At 42.9% G+C, this 23,637-nt stretch overlaps 1 protein-coding gene and 1 long non-coding RNA gene across 6 annotated transcripts; one reads left to right on the forward strand and one right to left on the reverse strand.

The window, feature by feature from the left end:
* Positions 1-1,329: 1,329 nt before the first annotated feature.
* On the forward strand, positions 1,330-23,331 carry map3k7 (mitogen-activated protein kinase kinase kinase 7). 5 transcript variants are annotated; one of them, XM_035616656.2, is made up of 18 exons: positions 1,330-1,488; positions 2,206-2,325; positions 2,490-2,600; positions 4,149-4,214; positions 4,318-4,363; positions 7,058-7,196; positions 8,341-8,465; positions 9,275-9,403; positions 9,742-9,872; positions 11,057-11,138; positions 11,599-11,729; positions 11,845-11,992; positions 12,618-12,698; positions 15,538-15,605; positions 17,075-17,171; positions 18,907-18,968; positions 19,237-19,352; positions 21,592-23,331. In XM_035616656.2, the coding sequence occupies exons 2-18, from the start codon at positions 2,233-2,235 to the stop codon at positions 21,770-21,772; spliced, it is 1,806 nt and encodes a 601-aa protein (XP_035472549.1). In that variant the 5' UTR covers positions 1,330-1,488; positions 2,206-2,232; the 3' UTR covers positions 21,773-23,331. The 5 variants fall into 5 exon arrangements, with proteins under 5 accessions (XP_035472549.1, XP_035472550.1, XP_035472548.1 ...); XM_035616657.2 differs by having other exon boundaries at positions 1,377-1,478; XM_035616655.2 differs by having other exon boundaries at positions 1,392-1,634.
* On the reverse strand, positions 20,615-23,328 carry LOC124849586. The gene is made up of 2 exons (XR_007030065.1): positions 23,184-23,328; positions 20,615-20,653 (listed from the first exon to the last, which is right to left on the reverse strand). It is a non-coding gene; the product is annotated as an uncharacterized LOC124849586 (long non-coding RNA).
* Positions 23,332-23,637: the final 306 nt, after the last annotated feature.

Here is a 23,637-nt window from a genome sequence, read left to right on the forward strand (position 1 = left end):
CTTATTACTCCCTGTGTGTGGAGCATGTAATTAGCATTCATCAAGTGCTGTGTTTATATAACATCCCTCCTCACAAATGTAATTTCGACATTACATAAGTGTTACCTGCCTGATCAAGGAGTGTCTTGCTTGCGAGGCTAAATTGCTACATCAAAGGTCAGCAGAACTTCTGCCCAACTAAAGTGCTCTGGGTCAACTAGTTGTATTTAACACAAAGTCATGTCAAAATGGAGATTTAGCAGCCCAACCCATGTTCATAGGCCCAACGAGACACGCAACAAATCTCAATGTGCCGGTCTGAACTCTCTTCGAACATCCAAAAATTTACACTAATTAATACAAACACAAAATATAACAAAGAGATAATAATCCAATAGCAGTGAGGGACTATTTGGATCTTTTAGTGGAAGTGATGCATTCATTTTTTACTTAAATCAAGGCATAAAAGTATGAACGTAAAGCTACTCCATGGAGTAGGGTTATTTGTGTCTTTGTATGTTACATGTGCGTGTGTGTGTGTGTGTGTGATTTTATTGGATAATCGAAATTAACTAACTAAATCAATAGCGTTAACTGCAAACAATTTAAATATTAAAAGATACTGAAACATCATGTAATGTTTTCTTTCTGTTGTGGAACTACTTTTATATACCTTCTATACTGCTGGATATTTTAATCAATAAATCTGGCACTGCATCATATTTGCTAAGTTCACTTATTTAGTTTTTATCAAACTAGTAATTAGAATTCTCAGTAAAAAGTACAATATTTCCCTCTGAAATGTTGAGTTGAAGTGAAAAGCAACATAACATGGAAATAACCAAATACAAATAGCAAATATATTGAGGAAAATGTACTAAAAATACTGCAGACTCATTTTGATGTTCCACAACTGTTACCCGATAACAATAAGTAGAACTGTTTAAAAATATATATATATATATATATTCTTGTCTCGTGTTTCGAGTGCGTGTTGGTTGTGTGAGCGCATCTTTCACAATTAATAGAACAGTCCAAAGAGAAATGTCATCCAAATTCAGGATATCAGCGTAAAAGAAAAGGGAAAAAAAATAAAAGGAATAAGTTATTTAAAAGGTCTTTGTTTGTTTTTAATTAGGAAATGAGTTGGTTGGTAGGTTGGCTGGCTGGCTGGCTGATTGGTTGGTTGGCTGGCTGTGCTACCAAGGCTGGGTCCCCACATATGAGAATGGAACCTGTGGAAAACTGACTGAAGAGTTCAAGCTGCGATGCCTTTAATACAATGTTATGTCAATGATGTAAATAAAGGGGAACAAATGCCTCTAAAGTGAGTCTTTCTTCTTTCTTTTTTTTGAAGGTTGGAATGAGATCTCATGTTCCGTGTGCTGGGGACCGAATTGCAGTGCGCACACACTTCCTGATGGAGCTGCTGCCGCCGCCGCCGCCGCCGCGAAGAAGAAGAAGAATAAAAATACACTCCTAGCAAGCCAGCTAGACGAGTTATGAAAAGTTATGTTTTTACTGCCAAGCGGACCGAGCAATAATGTTTTCAGCCATGGACGCTATTCATCGCGGTTCCGTGCATGAATAGTGGGAAAAAAAAGATCCCCGTGTCCAGAGAGCCCGGGGCACTGGTGACAAGTCAACTGCGAAGGGTTCGATTGTTGAAGCTAATAATTCCCCCTGTAGCTAGCGTTAGCCAGCCAGCCGGCTAACGCAAGCTGGCTGGCTAACGCAGCCTGGGCCTCATCCGCCTCGTCTTTACTCGCGACTGTGGCGCGCCGATATCAACCGGGTGCTCGGCGCCGGTCCGCGGCGAGGCTCACTCGCATTTGACGCGGGCCCTGCGCTAATTTCCCAACGTTGACTTTTCCGGGCAGTTTGTCGCAGGGCAGCTCCAAGCGAGCTGCGCGACTCGGGCTACGCAGTTAGCCAGCTGGGTTGACTGCACCCCTTCGACTCGCCCGGACGCCGCCGCGATGTTGTTCTGCCTCGTTTCGACGGGCGGCTACGTCACGTACTCAACTGACCGCGTTGCCGGGTTTTTTTTTCGAAGCAGCTAACTTTGCCTTTGTCGTCAGACCGCGTCCCCGTGTGCTACATCGGTCGTACAGTGGCGCCACCTGTCCAAATGTCGCACAAGGAGCCTGCGCATCCTTGTGCCGAGTGTGACTCTGATTAGACGGTGAAGTGTAACTGGTGTTCGTGTGTCTGCTCTCCTCTCAGTGAGCTACTAGCCGACGCGAGCTGGTAATGTCTCAAACGTTACCATCCGCCGAAATGCTCGAGACACCCCCCGGATACCCGTTCGAAGAAATCAACTATGAGGACATCGACGTCGAGGAGGTGGGCTGTGTTTGTATGCCTGTGGGCGGTCGGTGGGACCTGGACGGGACGGGACTCAGTAGAGTACTAATATAGTACTCTATGTCAACGTTGAGAATGAGAAGCCACGGTGCCCGAGCGCTTATACCTACGAGCAACTGTCTTGTCGACTTGTCTGTTATCAGGTGGTGGGGAGAGGAGCCTTTGGGGTTGTATGCAAAGCCAAGTGGAAAGGCAAAGATGTCGCGATCAAGACCATCGAGAGCGAATCGGAGAGGAAAGCCTTTATTGTCGAGGTACTGTTGTTATTCCCCTTACCTGTTGCTCTCTGTGCTTCTTGCATGTTTAGTTGACTTAGTTAGTTAGGTGACTCAGTCGAGCTCTAAATCTAGGGCCTGGCCTTGAACACTTTGAATGAGTCTGAGGGGATGTGCTGTTAAAAACATATTTTGGTTTACTTTCTTTACGTTACACTCCCTACTACTTTTTGGGTACACCTGTACAATTCAATGCAAACCAATGGCGTATATATATATATATATCTGTCCCAAATTCCTCATTGAGGAAGATAACAATGACCAGTTTTGTTGACACAATCAGAGATGTTAATTCAACTACAGTATATGTGCATGAGTGAGGTTGTACTGCGTTATGTTTGAAGGTGATTGTAATATTCTCATATTAGCAAATGAAGAGGACAAGAACACCTCATTACTATGCAGTCCAAAGCAAACCACAGCCTTGAAAATATGCATTTAGTTAAATTGTTATCGTGCCGACAGTGGGGTTCAATTGTTGAAGGTAGAATTGCATTAGACCCTACACTGTGTTTTTTGAAACTATAAAAAAAAATAAAGCTATATTTTAAACAATGTATGAGAAGCTCATCCTAGTCTATAATCTGATTGATTTACGACTATACAAAAAGTTGGAACAATTAAAGATAACTACCGGGGTACATTTAAATGAGTCAAATCAACATCTGCCAAATTTTATAGCAATTATATGACAAAATGCTCCATCCCCTTTTTTTTACACCCAGCCGCTCTGAGCTAACAAATGAAAAGTTCTGAAAAGTTCCCGGGCAGTTGCACTGGAACACATCTAGATCGAAAGTCTGAAAAACTGACACGGAATTATCGACTTCCGACTCTCAATGGAACGCAGCCAAAAGGAGTATACAGCTGTGCTGTGGCTGGTGATGATTTCAGTTCCTCAGCATCGTTTATTACCAGCTGTCGTTTAGCTCTCTGGGACATTTTAATATTCACGACCGTCTTTCTAGAATGAGAGTTGGGTTTTTCCTCTTATCTTTTCTATCAATTTGCACATTCCTGTAGATATAAAATGTCTGCAGACTAGGGCGGCGACACAATATTTTCATTGTCGAGTAATCTGTACATTATTTCCTTGTTTAATCGCTAATTGTTTGGTCCAAAAAATTGTGTTTCCCAAACCCTGACATAATGTTTTGTTTTTTCCACACACCGAATATATTTTGTTTACTGTCACAGCGCAGCAAAGAAACCATAACATTTTGAAGCTGAAATCAGAGAATTTAGACTTTTTTTAGGGATAAAAACTACTTGAACCGATTAATCGATTATCAAAATAGTTGCAGATAAATTTGGTAGTCGATTACTTACCGATTACTCAATTAACTGTTGCAGCTCTACTGCAGACATTGGAGGTTTAAGATCCATAATCTCCATCCTTGGTGCCCTCCATGGAGCAGCAGCATGACATAAAGTCTGGCTGTTTGTGTATTTTAGTACTCAAGGTGTTGAACCTTAAGCATTCAGGTGGAATTTTGTGTAACATTTCCTCCCCCCTTTTTTTTTCAGCTTCGGCAGCTTTCACGTGTTAATCACCCCAACATTGTGAAGTTGTACGGTTCCTGCAATAATCCAGTAAGTTCACTGGAACATTTATTGTGTTACAATATCATACCATTTCTCATTGTAGTTTTGTATGGCTGGTGGATTCTGGTTGATGGTGTTCTCTCCCACTCAGGTCTGCCTAGTGATGGAATATGCTGAAGGTGGCTCGTTGTATAACGGTGAGTCTACATGTTGTGCCAGTGAACAATACCGTCATATTACCAATGGCGGCATTTGTTCCACTCTGCTCGAGGTGAAATGAACACAGCCTTGCACAGACATGAGAAGCAGCCCTGCTCAGTTGACCCTTCTCCACTGTGTGCATGTTCAGTCACTCGTCCAGTTTCTTTACCAAGCAGCCCGCACAGTGACGTGCTGTATTTGTCGATGTTCTTTCTGGTCCGAATGGACCTGGGAAATATGCAGTAATATATATTTTCTAGGGCTGTCCCCAGCACTTTCACTTGTAAAAGCGAGGTGCTTGATGTTCGTTGTTTCTTGTTCACCTTGGATGTGAACACACAGCGGGAGCAAGTAAAAAGTTGGCATGATCCTATCGCACTGCAACGTGTCTCTGCTGCCAGGCTGCTGCCAGCGTTGTCAGCCAACTGGAACTGAGAGTGTCACTGCAGACGACAAAGGCATTGTGTTGCTGGCAATGTGCTGTCCTCCACTTCCATCACCCGTCTCTACTTTTATCACAGTTAGGTTTTAGTTTGGTCTTTTCAAGAGAACACTTGATTTGTAAAGTTTTACAGCCTGTTACGCTGTTCCACCTGCACGGCCCTGTGTACGGGCAGTCAGCTGGAAAAAACAAAAATAAAGAAGAAAAATAATATGGAGCAGTCTCTGGATCACTGACTCGTCAATTTTTATGGCATAGCCCAATTAGCATCATAGGACTTATAGGAAGTGTGATTGTTGCCTTATGTTCTATGGAGTTATTTTACTATCTTTATTCAAGAGCGTGGTCTGTGCGCATTACTTAGTGATATCAGGTTCAGATTTGTCATTCTTTCCTTCAAAATCTGCCTTCGCACTCAAATAGCTCCTTCTTGTCCTCAAATTGTTTCCTCTTGCATTCACATTTATTCTGCTTCTGCTCAAACCCTATCAAAAATCCGGTGACTCACGCGAAAGTATCCACAAATTGACAGCGATCTTTTCATTGGTCAACACTACACCTGGAATCCTACTGGTTGAGGATTTTTGATAGGGTTGTCACACACAAAATCCAAGCGCACAGCAGAAATCCATAAGCAGACAAGTCGCGAGCACACAGAAGAAGTGCGAGGAGAAGAGTTGAAGTTGAGAGCAGGAAATCTGTGCGAGCAACAACATAATCTAAGTGCGAGCAACAATATATTTGCACACAAGCGTACAGTTTGAGCAGAAGCAGAATAAATGTGAATGCAAGAAGAAACAATTTGAGCACAAGAAGGAGCTATTTGACTGCGAGGGCAGATTTTGAAGGAAAGAATGACAAATCTGAACATGTAAGTAATCCGCACAAACCGAAAGACCACACTCTTGAATAAAGGTAGTAAAATAAGTCCATAATGCTCAATAAGTTTGACATTTTGTGATAAAAAGTTTGTGTATCTTAGTGGAAATGAACCAGTAAACCTGACCACTGACTCACTGTTCTTAGAAAATAGTTGCCACTTTATGGCTTACAGTTAAGAAATAATTCTGTTTATTGCAATTGGGTCTTTGTTTCCCCGTATTTTTCATGCTTCTGAACATCATCACTGTCGGTAACGATAAGACTGCATTTCCATATCAACTGCTGAGATCTGAGAACGTGGCAACAAGTCCTGCAGGGTCAAGAACCGTGAGCAGTCAGACAGTCTACAGGTTTTAAACCTAAACCACAGCTTTCCCTCTTCGACCTGCCGTGCGCACCACAGATGCGATGTTGTTGTCGTCCCCTCAGATTTTATCAGTTGTTTTGGTGAAGACAGTGAAATCATAACTGATTGAAATGTTCAAAACTACCAAGACAAGTTGTAATGAACTTGGACTGATCATTTACTACGTTTGTCATTATTTAAACAATGACTTCTCAGCTCCAAAATAATCAATGGGAATAGTCGAGATGTTCCGATACCATTTTACACTTCCTGAAAACGATACCTGCACTTTGCGTATTGGCAACTACTGAGTACAAATACGATACCAGTGCATTTTTAAAAATGACTACTTGCATAACATATTTTAACAGTTGTATGTTACAGACCATGTTTGGAAGTGATGATTGCTCTCACACAGAGAATGACTGACAGAGATCTTTTTATTATCTGGTTTGAAAGTCATAGCTGAAAAAGAACACAATAAATACATCTAGGAATAATCAACAATTACTTCCTTTAAGTAGCCGTTAAAGTGCAGCGACAGCTTATAAAAATCCAAGACCTGTAAAGTTTTAAACAGAACAGCATTATTAAAACTAAAATAATCTGGGAATAAATATCAATGCATTTAAAAAAAAAAACTAAACGTGCAGCCACAGTTTAGAAAAATAAATCAGATAGATACACCGGCCTTGTCCGCAGTACCAGAGGCATTTCCAATACTGGCATAGGAATCGCAACATCTCCAGTGAATAGGCCTCATATCTGTTTTCCCAATACAGGTAACAGCTGTTATTCCAGAGATTCAGACTAGCGTGTTTAAGCAGTGTTACTGGTCCTAGTTACCAATATGTGTTCTCTGTCCTCCCATCTGGAATGAAGTAGTTTGGAAGCTACACTGCGACAGTAGCCCGTGTGCCACTGTGTGTGACAGTGCACCATGCAGCTTCCTCTCTGCTTGGTTCCTCTGGATGTATGTTATTTGTGGCGGTGGTTGTGACTGTGCTCTCTTGTCCACAGTGCTGCATGGTGCTGAACCCCTCCCCTATTACACTGCTTCCCATGCCATGAGCTGGTGTTTACAGTGTTCCCAGGGCGTGTCCTATCTCCATGGCATGAAACCAAAGGCTCTCATTCACAGGGACCTCAAGCCACCCAAGTATGCTCCTCCTCACCTTACACTCACTCCTGTCTCCGGGTTCACTGTGCCCACAAAGGGCCTCATTCCTACAGATGAGTTTGATTTGTTCATGAAAATATTATCCAGAAGTGTACGTCTTTCTCACTTCAAGCCAACGTGTTGTTTTTTCATGCTAATGCTAAGATAAGACATGTTAAGAACATCATTAACAGTGCTTTGAAAAAGAACTTTCTCAATTTCAGTTAGATCACTGCAATGGCAAAGCAAGGGGTCCTGACGCATATAATCTGGCTCAGTTTATGTCACAATACAAGGAAACCTCATCCAGCAAGGGACTGCACAAAAAGCTGTCAAATCAAAGATTGTGCAAGTAAATATCTCAAGAATGACCTACTTGCCCTTGTCTGTGACTATAGGCGGTTTGCCACAACTGTGTTGTGTGTCCAATCAGAACAGTAGGTAAAGCAACAGGCTCCCAAAATCTGAGCACCCCCTCATGTTAATTTTATTTTTCCATGTTCTGTTCTGCAGTGTAAGTAACTTAGCATTACTGAAGGATATCCAGATCCCAGGTTGTTTTCTGATGGAGCGAAAGCTCCTGGCAGGATTCTCTGGGAATGACCAGCTGTCGTTAAGTGTTTTCCAGGAATAACAAGGTCACACATTGTCAACCCTGGGTTATTGTACATGAATTTATTTAGGCGGAAATTCTATCTAATGATTCTTCCTAGAGTTAATAACAAGCCTGTGCTTGGACTTCCTGTTCCAGCTATGAGATGAGGTTAATACATAAAGCAAGTTAAAGTACATCATTTATTGGGTTTATCAGAAACCTGCAGCTTTTGTTTCTGGAATATCATTGACATTTTTTTTAAATATATGACATTAGTCTGTTCAGCACAGTGGTTCTAAAGCTGTTGGTCAGTTCACTTTGTGTTCACAAGTTGAAAAAAGAAAGGAAATGGTTCCTGACTCAATTTTTTTTTTTTTTTGCTTTGTTTGCGAAATAATGGACTTAATTTTTCTTTTTTTTCTAGTTCACAGTTTATGTTCACTAGGTGACGTTGACAAATTAGAAAGATTGGCATCTGCTGTGTTGTGCCTGTAACTGTCAAACCCAGAGCTTCTTGGTGGGCTTTATTTCTTGCCGTCTTTGTTTCAGTCTGCTCCTAGTGGCAGGCGGCACTGTGCTGAAGATATGTGACTTTGGAACGGCTTGCGACATTCAGACACACATGACCAACAACAAAGGAAGTGCAGCCTGGATGGCCCCAGAGGTATTTGAAGGCAAGTATGAATGGCATTCCAAGTATTCATTTGGATAACTTCCCTGTCAGTTGTTGATTTTTTTATTATTAACAAAAACATTTTCATTTGTTTTCACTGTTTCATTTTTATAAATTATTTCAATCACCGCAAACCATTGAACCTACTCTCGCATTCGTACAAACTCTTTCTCGCACCCAAATTTGCTTTGTCACCTGCAGCTTATTGTCCCAGCATGGAAATATTAATTCTGGATTCATCATCATACTCCCCTGCTTTATAGATAGTAGTATATTCTCCCAAGTATAGTGAGAAGATGAATGGAGTGATGCCGGTGGCTTTATTGTGTTCTCATTCAGCCAAAAGCCCAAACATATTTCTGCGTGATGAGACGTGTTTTTGGCGACGGGGGTCAGCAGAAAAGATGAATTAAGCCCCAGTCGTTATCTTGTTTTTTGGAGGCAGGCCAAGGGGGTCCCGTGCAAACTAAACGGCTCACTCTTGCCCTCTGGGTGAACTCTTAAACAAGTAATTTGCCTCAGCACAACAGCCACTTTTAAAATAGCTGTGTGATATGCACTTTAATGCTGCAATAATAGCCCCCGTAATGAAGCAACACAGGAGCTGTTCCTTGGTAAGAAATTACTCCTCCTTCCCTCTGAAAACAGAGAGGAGATAAAATGTGCTGTGCTTTCCCCAAACAAACCCCTGTTCTTAATCTCAAATGTCCCACAGAGAATTAGCTTCACCAGTGATGTCAAACGGAGCCTCTTTTTTTTTTTTTTTTTTTTTTTTACTCAGTGTTGCTGTGGGTTCCTCTGTGCTTGCAGGCAGCAATTACAGCGAGAAGTGTGACGTGTTCAGCTGGGGGATCATTCTCTGGGAGGTTATCACTCGCAGGAAGCCCTTCGACGAAATCGGAGGACCGGCTTTTCGCATCATGTGGGCTGTGCACAACGGTGAGTCACCGGCCCCTCTCGGCGGAAGTGTGGGGGGGGGGCGCAAAGGTCACGTCCAGCTGTCGGCCTGCTGGGAGACTGTGAAAGTGAAGAGCGCGTGCAGCACTCCCCGACAGTTTATTCTAATTAAGAAGTGTATGAAGGAGGATACTAATGCGACACTAATGATACCTGGGGATAAGTTAGATCATCTGTCTGACTCATTACTACTGGCTCGAGCAGCGGGAGACGGGGACATTGAGAAAAAATGTGAGATAATTATTTGCTTGTCTTGTGATGCCACGTGTTATTTGCTCATTTGGTTGAGTGAGCTATTTTCTTTCTCTTTTTTTTTACAGGTACAAGACCTCCTTTAATCAAAAATCTGCCCAAGCCCATTGAGAGTCTGATGACTCGCTGTTGGTCTAAAGACCCCTCTCAGAGGCCCTCCATGGAGGAGATAGTGAAGATCATGACTCATCTTATGAAGGTAATTTATCCCCCTACATGCTGCTTACCATCTCTAGAAGGCTTCCGCTCAACCGTGGTGAATGAATCGATAAACCAACAGACCAGGTAGTTAAATCACAGGGAGCAGAATTAAAACAGAGCTGTGGCTTCGAAGCTTTAAAGCTACATGCAGATTTCAGTAATATGAGAAGCATTAACCTGTTTGAAGGAGTGGACTCTTGGGCAGCATGGGAGGAATGTTGGAACAGTGACTTACATCATCATGTAGATACAACCTGCCTCCATGAAGTGATGAGAGCTGTGGTGACTGAATATGAAACTTGTTCTCACATATCATAAATGACAAAAGCACCAAAAAATACATTTTGTGCTGTTCTTCTATTTTAATGTCAGCTAAATAAAGTTCCATGCAACTTTCAGCACAGACTGCCAGTCATTTCTGCATCCAAATAGTTATCTTGTTGTAATAAATCCCTTTTATTTTCAGTTAGGCTTTTCTGTCAATAAAGAAGAAAATTTTAAAAAAATCCCACAAAACCTAATTGCATAATGTCACATTCAATGCTAAATGCACAGAACAAAAATGTCTATCCAAATAAATGTAGGTCTATGGAATAGACTAACTCATTGGCAAGAAATATAATATGTACAGTTTAAGGTAATGTTGCGCGTGTTTTGTTTGGGAGTTTCCTCAGCCTACAAGTATAAACCAGCCAAGAGGTAATGGACCATCTTTTGCTTTAGTGCATGTACAGTATTTCTAGTGGACTCATTCTCAAGAGGACAGGAACATTTGTCGGAGTTTAGTTGGGAGCTTTAGTGTCCACAGGCTTCAGTGGTGTTGGATGGTTCATGTACAGCATCGGATATCAACCCTGTGTGTTTGGTTTCACACCACAAACAAACTACACACAGCCAGAGTCTGACTGACATAACCTAAACCAGTTGAATGAATAAGTGTGTGTGTAAGGTGTGTGTGGTTCATTCACGTCACAACACCTAATTTTCTGAGATGCTAAGCCCATGTATTCAGTGCCTGCCTGCCAGAGACATTTATTCCATGTCTTCTCGTAAGTTACGCTGGAAGGAAAGAAGTGAATTTTATCATTAGTTATTGTTTTGGACACTTTGATACACAGTGATCATGGATACAAACATTTGTTAAATCACTCACTTATCCTTCCCTATGACTTGTTGTTGCAGTACTTCCCAGGATTTGATGAGCCCCTGCAATATCCATACCAGTATTCAGATGATGGACAGAGCAACTCTGCAACTAGTACAGGTACAAGCGTCGTCCTCAAACCTATTCGATGCACGATTACAGTGCCACATATAACAATGGTTCCTTAGGAAACAAGCAACATTCCCAAGAATCTGAAAAACCCTGTGCCAAAATGGTTGTACTTTAATACATGACCAGGAAATTTGCGGTCTTCAGCATCGCTGCTGTGTTCCCAGTTGTTTCTTTTATCTGGGGAATAATACAATTCCATCCATCTTTAAATTTAGGTACTTTCATTGTCAAAAAAATGTCATACATAAGTAGAAAGGACCTGCTACTTTTGCTTTATGTTGTTATATTTCTATCACAAACAACAATCTATCAACAAGTGAATTTCCCCGGCGTGGGATTAATAAAGTCTTATCTTATCTTAAAATACCACAGAGATAATGTCAAAACTTAGAAGAAAGGCACCACAGTTGAGGAAGTATGTCTCATGTTTTGTCTCATGGAATTAAAGGTTCATATGCGGACTACACTGGCACCAGCATAACCAACAAGAGTGATGCAAACATGGAGCACAGCGACTCTCAGGGGAGCAACGACACTATCAAGATTACTCCTCAGTTTGCACCTTATTTCAAGCCAAAGGTATGGCCGCCCTTCACAGTCCTATCAAAGCCAATTGACCCATGAAAAAGTCATGGGAGTGAAAACTTTACCATGGAAACCTCTGCAATGAACATTCCCCCCCATGTTCTTTTAGGGAGACCCGTTGAGGACTCTGCCTCTGTCCAGAGGGGGCAGCGTTGAGAGCCTGCCAGCACGGACACAGTGCCTGGCGTCGTCTGACAGCAAAAGAATGAGTGCTGACCTGTCAGAGCTGGAGCCCAAGATGCCATTTGCGCCTGCAGGTAACGCCACACATTACACGGCACAGAGCGACACATGAAAAGCACGAAAGGGAGCTTATCAGGGCACCTTGGTGTGATGTTACTTTTAAAAATGTGATACTTAAAGAATCAATATATACATTAGCCTTTCTGAGGCTGCTGCCCTAAAACCAGAGTCAGGTGGTCTGTCGTGAGCCTACATGACTCTTAGGTTAAGATTGATACCTCATATTTAAAACATCCGAGCCGGTCAGACCTGACTGTCAACTACCTCCCCTCTTTAATATGCCCCGAGAGAAAGCAGGAGGGTCACCAGCGGTGTCATGATGAAATTAAGCCTCAGGAGTCTCCTCATACCGTTTTGATTTAAATTTGATTTGAGCGCATCACACATTCTCTGTCAATTGTTTTTTTGAGTTTCTGTTATTCACGCATGCCGTTTGTGCTGAGAAACGGCGGCTGCTGGCAGCCTGCGCAATGTCTGGTATGGACGAGGTGCATGCTGCCCTTGCATATCCACTGTGTGCTCTGCATGTGTGTGGCCTACATTTCCAGTCCAGTCCAGCTGTGGGAGCTCCGCCCCCTCCAGTCTGTCTTTGTCTGCATGCTTGTACGCAGCTGTATGTGTGTGTATGTTTTTCCGCAGCACGCCCACAGTATAAACGAGGCCACCGTAAAACGGCATCATTCGGCACCATTCTGGATGTCCCCAAGATCGTCATAACAGGTACCACTGGACCACCTGGCTTCCTGGTGACTGGGTGGAGCTGGCTCGGCTCAGCCTCTGGGTTGCTGTGCTCCTGTGTGTCACTCCATGTTGTACCCCCACAACAGAATTTTCATTCCTATGACATTGGCCAATACAGACTCGATCGAGCAGGTCCTGGAGTTACACACATTAGAGTTGCTTCTCTGCATGTGAGCTTGTCCTTGCCTCTCATGCAAAGAGGACGGTGAGAACGCATGGCATCCCCCCCCCCCCCCCCCCCCCCCCCCTCCTGCTCTCTTTACATCAATTAACTTTGGGAAAAAGTAATTTTGATTAATCTCCCTCAGATTGAAGGTCAGAGCTATTATTACAAGCAGAGGTACGGATGAAAGGACTGGGGACAGCTCTGGATGACAGAAAAGGCTTCTATTTTGGAATGAGAATCATTAAAGGGTTATTAATAATTGCATGTGCACACCTGGACACCTTTCCCCCAGCACTCACGTCCCTGGTAGCCATTGAGCAGGGATGTAGCAGTTAGTTGCGTACCTCTGGTATAGGGTCATGGTACAAAGGGTTTTCAGTACAACTGAAAAATATGACACACTTTTTTTTATTTTGAAATATCTGAACATTAATTAGCAGTGCTTTGCCTGAAAACAGAGCTCAAATTTTGGCATACAAAACTCTGATATATGTTGTTTTCTTTGGATTTGTATTTTCTCAAATAGAATGGGGGAAATAGAATAAGACTTCCACGTCTACAATGAAGTGGAACTGTCCATCAGAGCCAGCATTAATAAAAGGGTTAAATAAATAGATTGGAGCTCAACCACATTCTCTGTGAATGTAAACGACGTCTTCATTCAAAAGTGCTACTAACACACTGCTCTGCTAGTTACCCACATGCTAACAGCTAACTGTGGTTTTGTAGGATTGCTGCATTTAGCTAGTCTCCGCAAACCACATGTGATTGGTTAAATTTGTGTTTTAACCTTTTATTTCTTCATCAACAATGACAACAACATAACATGAACTTAAAACGCATACAAAAACAAAAAAATACCAGGGGAGATAGAAGATACCATTAGAAGATAGACAGAAATCATAAATTAGTTTGTAAAAATGTTATAAAAGTTACACAGATTTATGGTTTCAATAGCTTTTTCGTTTTTAGAATTTCAAATTGACTTAACGTATTGTTTGAATTCATTTTTGGAAATTTAAAATGATGGTTTATGGCTTGAAAATTTTCATTAATGTATGTAAAATTGTATCTAGTATCTAATTTATAATTTAGTATTGGTTTGATTTGGTAGAAGGGTAAGAAAAAAAATCAAACAATAGGTATACATATGTAAGGGAAAATTCAGGGAAAAAAATACGTGAGTGGGGACAAGACCAAAAAAGATAACATTAATCTTCAGGATGCATTTGACAAAATTAGTGGTTCACATCAATGTCCTTTTTATACCTCTGTTAAAATAACTTGGAGGGATAGAAAAAGCGATGAGTCATTTAAATTCACTTCCTTAACCTAGTTTAAAATCAAATATTTAGAAGGTAAGCACCAGATTTTCTTCCAGTCCAGGTGGTTAAATTAATGCACAAAGAGTTCACAGTGGCCTTGGCCGACCACCAATGTGAAACAACACAAAGGCAAAGTGCAAGTCCATATATCAATCTTTATATAGTACATCTATCCATGATTGGCTGCAAGTCCAGAATTGGCATCCAGATTTGTTAATGATTAGTACAGCAGCAGCCTCAGTTCATTAAGACTGCGTGTTAATGCATAGATTTAGTTTGGTGTAATGGAAAACTAATAATAGCCGTGGGTTGAACATTGTGCTTGATATATTTTAACAAAAGCGGATCCGGAAGACGATATCCCAGAAGGGCTCTGTGTTCTTTTCTCTTTGTGTGTGTTTTATGTTTGTCTGTGTCAGTGTGTCTTCATTGTGCCATAGACAGAGCTTGTCGTCGTCAGCCTAGACCAGATAAGTCCAGGAGTCTGTGTCGGTTGTGTGAGTAAGTCTGCAATGATCAGTTCCAGGTCACGCAAACTTTTGGATGTATATATTTAAAAAAAACAAAAACTGTGAATGCTCATGTGAGTGATTTTTGTGTTGGTCCTGAGTTTGACGGTCCGATACTGTGGATTGAAAAAGTCACACAGTGTAGTTAACAGTCCTGCTAATGAGTGCTTCAGTTCAAACACAAAACCCCATCTTCCCATACTGTGATGAAATTTGGCTATAGAAAATACACACATGAACTATCAGTCTTCTTGGCATGAAGATGAAAAAAACGTTATTTACTACCTTCTCGGCATCAATCCCTTGAGTTAGATTCACTCACTGCTAGAGAGATGACAAAAACTCTGGAGGAAATTAGGAAAGACTGCAGTTCCTCTTCAGGTGAGAGCTCTGGGATTTTGTTTTCACACTGGTGTTAAGCTCGACACTAGACAAACAGGTGAGCGCACTACCTGCCATGGACCAGGGACCTTGTCCTCTTCTCACCACTGGCCTGTAAACCCAAACCAGCCGGTCAGCGCAGGCCCATCACATGAGCAGGCTCAGCTATTTTTGTGGATAGATCTGATCTTTGGTGATTGATGTGTTTGTTGTACGTCAGACTGCGGTCACGTTCCGGCCATGCCGTGGCGGCACATGTCGACAGGCCAAAATGTAAATGGTTAAATTGGTGCAGCTGTCCCCCGTGCGGCTCGGCGGGTCTGGATCCCCCTTCTCCTCACAAGCAGACACCCAAATCGATCTCCCTCCCCCGTTACTGACTGCAAACTGATCTTGATTCCGTTCTCTCTCTCCTGTCCTGTCCGTCCTGTCCACAGCCACATGCGAGCCTCAGAGACGTCGCTCCGTGCAGGATCTGCCAGGCATCAGCTCAGAGTCCAGCCAGGTAAGACACATTCCCATACTAGACATGAATGGCAGCAGCAGCACTGTTCTTCTGATGATTAGATTGACTTCTGGGACATGGTATTTAAGTTAAGTTAAATCAAAATATAGTATATGGAGCTGCTTTATAAGTGAGGAAAAGTTCTAAAAGAGAGCGATGAGTCGTGAAACAACTCATCAGACAGACAGGGGGGTCTGTAAATACAGTTGTTTCCCTGCCTGTGCAGACAGGTCACTACATTTTAAATGTCTTTAGCCGTTACCATCGCTGTTTTAGCATCAACTGACAGTGACACTGACTAAAGGGGGATTACCGATGACTTGTGGTGTCCACCTGTCGGGATGCATTCTCCGGTTACCTCATGAGGCAACCGTAGCCTTCGGCCTGAAGCACATTTCATCAAGTGGTACCCAATCTTCAGCGAGTGTTTTCTACCCTTAACCGCGACACTCTCCCGCTGGTGGGCCGGCAAGGGTGGATTTCCACTGGATTTCCAGCGTCCTTCCTTTCTACTACTCCATATGAACCGAGGGGCTCTCCCCCCCCCCAGCCTGCAAGCTGCTTGTTTCTTGCTCCTTTCATCCAGGCCCAGAGCTGACGGTAACAGCCATGTTGATATGGCAACTCGCAACAAAATGCTGTTTGACCTGGTAGAGCTGCAGTTACCCTGCAGTACAGTGTGTCTCAATGCTACTGCCAGTTCAGCTGTCAATCAAACACACACAGTACACAGGCCCGCCTTGCTTTTGTCACATTTCTGTAAGTTTTCTATTCATTACCAAAGCATTTATCAGTAATAGATTTAAAATGGGTGAAAATGTGGATAATTGAGTTGCAGGCCGATTGAAGTTGTGCCCCTAAAATTTTCATGAAGGGGCTGGAGCGCTGCTAGTAAAAGAAGTTAGTCTGGAGCCCTGCTATTCAGAGTTCACCATAAGGACTTTTTTATAAATTACTACAGCTAAAGAAGATGGTTGTGTGTTTGTGACCAATCTGACCTCCAGATTCACAGCAGTGTGGCAGTGCCATTGATAATGTATTTATATGTTCTTTCACTTTCCTCGGGATGTAGAGAGACGCCATCCAAATATATGTGGGTAACATTGGATTAACTTAGATGATATGTGTTGATATACCATACAAAGAAATCCTCTTGGGTTTATGGGTATAACTAATGATTGTTACACAGTCAACTGTGTATTTGTTTGGTCTATAAAACATCAGAAGAAGAAGCCGAGACCACACCCCTCAGACTTTTCATCTCAACTACACTCCAGTAAACTTTGTGACTGTATAGCTCACACGGCTGTGACTGATACAGTCACACAAACACCTTCCTCAAAAGTGTATGATAAGCTGATTGCTTTTCTGGGCTTTGCCACTCAGATTCGGGCTGTGATTGGCTACCCACATGACTGACTGACTGACTGACTGAGTGTGTGTGTGTGTGTGTGTGTCCTATCTTACAGGGGAGCAGGAACAGCAGCAGGTCTTCCAGTCCCAGTGTGAGGATGATGCCTGACAAGACGGGCAGCAGAGGTTACTTCTCCCTTGAAGACCCCCCAGGTGCTCATCACACTATATCTCAATTGCACGTAGAAAAGAAAAAGAATAATCAAAAGATTAAATTTTTCCATCTCATACACGTCTGATGGAACAGAGGTGCTGTTATTGTTATCTATAGTCTTCTCTTCAGACATATCCTTCATTGATTGTACTAGCATTATTCACCCATAAACAAGACCCAGAGCATGTTTCAAGTTCTGAGCGCTTTTAACACCTACAACTCAGTTCTGTCCCTGAATGCATCCTGTGTAGACAAAAGGAGCTGCTCTGCTAATGTGCCGCTAGTGCTGCAGTTTACACTTGTCACTATCAGTCTACACACATGCCCATAACTACAAATAGATGTCATACGAAAACTCATATGATGCCAAGAAAGAAAGACGTTGTAAGATAATGTATATGAGACTAAAAAAATAACTACATATTATGGATGAAACGTATCTGGGATAAGACAAGCCATAAAGCAAAATTGTAGAGAGCAGCACTGAAGAATTTTTAAATTAGTTTAAATGTTCGTCTACAAATAAACCCTTTAATTTAGTAAGTTCATTAGGCGTGTGCCTGCTCGTGTAAACAGGAAGCGGAACGCCTTCTCTGCAGTCATGTACTGTAGAGTAGCTTACTGGGAGAAAATACTAGGAATGAGAAAAAAACAACAATGAAAAGAAAGATGAGGGATTTCTTTTCTCGCACCAATGACAAGGTGGAATTGTTACTGACTGTGAATGTTTACAACCTTTTGCCTTCGCCGCTGGTAGTCTAGTCGTGACGGAAATGAACAATCAGGAAGCGAATGCAGGTTTCCAAACCTCTAAGTTTTAGGCACTCACAAAACTCTGGAGTAAATGGACTGTATTTATCTAGAGCTTTTCTAGTCTTATTCGCCACTCAAAGCACTTTACAGTACCAGTCACAGTCACCCATTCGCACACACATTCATACAGCGCTGCTATATACTGCGATTTTTCTATCACATTCATACACCGTCAGGGGTCAGTAGGGTTCTTGCCCAAGGACACTTTTGCATGCGGACTGGAGGAATTGGGGATCCAACCGATGTCCTTCTGGTTAGTGGACAACCCTACCTACCTCCTGAGCCACAGCCAGCCAGTAGTGTGGACGGCTGTCGTAAACATAGAAGCAGTCAGGCCTTTTAAAACGAAAATGTAGTAATGTGGACGTAGCCACCAAAAATCCAAAACCTGCCAGAATACCGTCTGGATCATCCTCCTATCAGAATTGATTTCTTCCAGCAGAAAACTTGCCGGTCAAATCACAACCGATTATCTGACAATGGGCGGGGTTTATACCATGACACGGACGGAAGCGACTTTTATAAACAACCAAGGATGCCGCTGAATAACGAACATTTGACTTAGAAGTACCTCTTTTTCAAAATTCTCCCACAAAAACGGCAACGCTGGTTCACAGACATTTTGGAATCATCATCACAGATAACTCCTCTCTGCTCTAGTCTAATTCGTCTGCATCCGTTGATCACGTTTCTTGGAAATCGAAAATGAACCGAGAGGTCCCAGACTAATACTTATTTAGTATTAGTCTGGCTACGCCAGGCTACCGGCCACATGTTTATACATCTGAATGAATGTGGTGTGTAGAGTTGATCTGTCACCTAAAGAGCTGAAGAGAGGGTCAAAACAACCTCTGTTGTACAACGGCACTGTCCCTGTGCAGTCATAATAAAAACAGCCCTCGCGCTCTCTCCTCTTCTCAGACACCAACGGCTCCGACAATTCCATTCCCATGGCGTATCTCACCCTGGATCACCAGCTGCAGGTACAGTACACCACCCAGTCAGCCCCCAGCAAACAAAGACACATTTAAATCCTGTCATATGTAGTTATGTCCTGGTGGCGTTGCAGCCAAACCTTTTTTCCTCTCAAAAAAGGAACTGAAGGACACTGTGAATTCTTAGTGGAGGCTGAATGACGAAGGCGCTTACTTGAATGAATAAACACACGCAGTTAATCATCAGTGAGGTGCATCATCTTCTGCTCAGACCAGCTGACGACAAAACATTCTGTATGTGCGCGTGTGTCCGCAGCCCCTCGCCCCCTGTCCCAACTCCAAAGAGTCCATGGCTGTGTTCGAGCAGCACTGCAAGATGGCCCAGGAGTATCTGAAGGTGCAGACGGAGATCGCCCTGCTGATCCAGAGGAAGTAAGAAAACTAAGCAGCCATTTTTCTTTGTGCATGCGGAAACAGTTTGGATCAGTTCACTCGAGTGCAGTGTCACCCGAATCTTTTACTTACAGTGAGAACACAGGCACAAAGGTGAGAAGGTTTCACGGTGCAGATCGAAGTTATCTGCTGACAAAGGCTTGTTTTTCTTTTTTCCCTTTTTTTTTTTCTCACTGCCGGTATTTGAAGTGGCAGCTAAATGGGGAACAATGAGTCATTTCATTGTGGAGAAATGATGTAATCTTCCTTCTCCAGCCAGGTATTTTGTGTGTATGTGTGTGTGTGAGTGAGAGATATCAAGTTCAGCAGAATAACTAAGCTGAACAAGTGTTTGACCGAAGAGCTCATCTCGTATTTATCACCACCGGGTTCACACCTCCCGTCTTAATTCTGAATCTGCTTCCAGTGGCCCGGTGTTTCATGTGTGTTTAGGTCTGTCAAAATAACTACTTTTTGTTGCAAAATATATTGTCCCTGAAATTATTGCGATGTTATCGTCCTATTAAGACCATTTATTTTATACTGAATCGTGTGATCTTGCAGTATATTGGTGCTGCACGACTTGTGTTGCAGCCCAGAGAACCGTTATCCAAAGTTATGACTTGTGTTTAGGCCTCAGACAAAACAAGCAACTTGAAGACATGGTGCCTTTAGAAAAATACTAAGAAAACCATAGTTTCTGACATTTTATAGACCAAGCCAGTGATTTACCAGTGAGACTTTGCTGGACTGTTGTTAACATTCATTATTCTGTAAACACGCATGTAGACAATGGCTGTTATTGAGGTTAGTAAAAAATGATTGAGTACATATTCATCTGTCGTACGATAAGTAGATAATGTAACTACCTTGACAGGCCTATGTGTGTTGTGAGTATGCGTCTCATCAGTGAATATTAAGAGATGAACTTCAGTCCAGGCTTTTCAGACGATGCTGAACGTAGCTTGTGATTCAGCACCCAATGGAAACTTAAATGACAATCCTGAGGGATGGCTTATTGTTGTGAAAGGTCGAGAGACGTCCCAAGTTGAACCCTGACGACTCAGCTCTTTGTGTGCTCTGTTTCGCTGTTGTCAGAGATCAGGCTGCGGTTGTCTAGACGCTTCCACTGTGAGGGACTTGTCGGTGTCGGACGTGATCCCCGTTTCACACGTCACTGAAGATGTCTCTTTTGAAACGAGAGGGAATCCTGATATTCAGAACCAAAGCGAAAAGCGAAAACGAATGAAACCTGACAACCACACACACACACACACACACACACACACACACACACACACCTCCCTCTCTACATTTGAGACTGAAACAACAAAGTGTTGTTAATAACCCCGAAGCAGATTTGATGCAGCTAATGTAAATATGTCTGTCGACGGACTGACGCTACAACTCGGATCCTTCATGTCTGTTGTTTGTTTTTTTCTATTTTCTGAAAGGTCTGGTTGGTAGTGGTGGGAGTGTGTCGCTGTCAGCTCAACTCACATTTCACTGGGCACGATGTGAAACATTTTAAAGCTTATTAAACATTCCCTAGAGCCAGTTCAGTAAAAGGGCGGGGGCACAGTTATGCAAAATGATACACCTTGTATCAGTGCATGTAAAATACTGGAAGATTCCAAGAAGTATAATTCAACTTCAACGAACAATCGCAGTTTGTCATTTTCTGCTGCAAGGTGTCGCTCGGATGGAGTTCGGTGACTTTTGATGCAGTGTTGGCATCATGGGAGTTGTTGTTTCCGTCACCACAGTCAGCTTCTCCCAGTTAGGATCACTACAGTGTTCATGTTTCACACAGGAATCTACAGAGGTCTCCTGCTCCACAAAAAAGACAGAGCTGCTGATCAAATCCAGTAAAAACACTGAATGAGGTAGCTTCATGAAAAAAAAGTCAGTGTTTGTCTGACACAGGACATCTGCGAGCCGAACCGTCGCTAACGTTTGCTTCGCTTGTTTCTCTGATCACTGAAGAGTCCAAGATGGATTGAATTGTGAAATTGTTTTGTGAATAAGGGACACACATGCGTATAGAGGAAGTGAAACAGACATTTAATAAAAGTACACAACTAAACAACAAGTATCATACTGTAGGACTGGTTGTTTTTTGACATTTTAATGCGGAGAAGCTGCCTTTCAAATTCTGCTTGGACTCTGTCCACTCTTCTATCATAGTCTTGTCATTAAAAGAAAAGTAACATTTGCCGAATTCCCGTTGTGTGTGCAGGAAGGAGCTGATCGCCGAACTTGACCAAGACGAGAAGGACCAGCAGAACACGTCTCGGCTGGTGCAGGAGCACAAGAAGCTGCTGGAGGAGAACAAGAGTCTGTCCACGTACTACCAGAAGTGCAAGAAGCAGCTGGAGCTCATCCGGGTGCAGCAACAGAAGAGACAGGGCACGTCCTGATGAGATACGCTGCCCACCGCTGCGAGTCCCTCCCCTCCCCTTCGTTACAACACTACCCGCTTTCGTTCTTTGCTCACACACTCACACACGTTTCCCTGTCCAGCTTTGTAAAGAGACCTGCACTCTACTGTGTCCTGCATGTCGCGTTTTAGACCTGTTTCTCCTGTCCCGCAGGAAGACGACCACCCCCCCACTGTACATACATTTGCACACGGTCACAGTGAATTCTGTGACACCGCTGACCAAACAATCACTGCACCCACCCAACCCAACCCTGCTTCTGCGATCCTGGACCGACCCGTCGCTCATCGGCAGCGCTGTCCATCGACGTGCGATGGCGGGGCGATGGAGTGCGGGGTCGGGCGCCTCTACATTGTTTCTCTCAGGGCGTCCCGGGGCCACCTGGTCAGCGCGTGTCCTCTCCTCACACCGTCCTCCAGAATGTGAAAAAACCAAGACAAACAAAGGCTTTTTCAGCAAAACGTGTGAATCTCGATGCAGTAACATTTCAGAACAATGAGGACGTTTGAAATTTTACTCTACAGTGTGCAAGTGGAGTCCCTGTTTATGCAAAACACACACACACACACACACACACACACACACACACACACACACACACACACACACCCTCATCAAATGAACGTATTTATCACTCCCTTCCCTCCTCATGAGCATGAGCCCGTCCACAGGTGCTGGTCCTGATGTCAGACATCACAGTGAGAGGAGTCGCTCAGCGTCCGTGTGAACCCGGATGCAGAATTGACGGTCTGCTCAGAGCGAACACACAGAGCTGTGGATTCCCCTTTTTATTTTGACTCCAGTATTGTTTTTGCGTTTCGATGTTTTTTGTCTTTTTTATTCAGTAGTTCACTTTGTATGATAGCTCTTGTGTCATTTTTTCCTTTTTTTTGCATTAGGACATATTTTATCTGGGAACGCCCCCACAGGAAATATAGACGGGCCTATACTTCCCCATACGGAGTCTAGTTTGTTTTTAGTTCACATGATGCCTTAGGAGTTGCCTGCATTTTAAGTGCTTGTGTTATTACGTAACATTTAGTGGGGATGAAAGCTGTTAAAAAAAAAAAACGAAGAAGCAATGATGGACATTGAATGAGACTCTTTCAGGACGGGACAGAGAGGAATGTATGTGTGGAAGTTTTCCCACCAGCTTCACATCCAAAAGAGAAGAAGGGAGTATTCGATTTCATATTTTTATTCTCTCATCCCTCAAGTATTTTTGCACAGTCGCTTCTTTTCCTCTGGTCATGTACAGATTTTATCGCTCATTTAGACAATTCTGTTTTTAAAAGTTGGAGGTTTTAAAAGTCTGAGACTCAAAACTTTGAACTGTACAGGAGGGGAACTTCAGTGTCCCCCCCTTCTCATCAGTTTTCTGTTAGCTGACACACACACACACACACACACACACACACACACACACACACACACACACACACACACACACACAGGTGTTTCCCAACCTACTGGGGAATGAGGTTTTAGTATATGACATTGAGCAAAGGCATTATGAAATAAACTGAATGGTGAAAAGATGCTTGAAAACTCAAGTGTGAATGTTTGAATTTGCTGACCCAAAAAGACAAATCGGCTTTCTGCAGTTTATTGAAGCTTTAAGTTAACGAGCTGCATGTGATGATCGGACGAAATGTATCCAAAAAACGATGAACGTGAACCCAGGATGAAACGCTGGAGGTCATCACCTCTGCAGGAAGAAGAAAATCAATAACATGCATTTAGCACCAGAGGTGGAGGAGCCCTTGTGGCAGTAGTTACAGTTCTGAGTCCTCTTGGATACGTCTCTAGCAGCTTCTCGCGACGGGGCAGAACGTCCCGGGCTC

This window comes from Scophthalmus maximus, chromosome 18 (assembly GCF_022379125.1).
Source record: "Scophthalmus maximus strain ysfricsl-2021 chromosome 18, ASM2237912v1, whole genome shotgun sequence".
Classification (NCBI taxonomy): Eukaryota; Metazoa; Chordata; class Actinopteri; order Pleuronectiformes; family Scophthalmidae; genus Scophthalmus; species Scophthalmus maximus.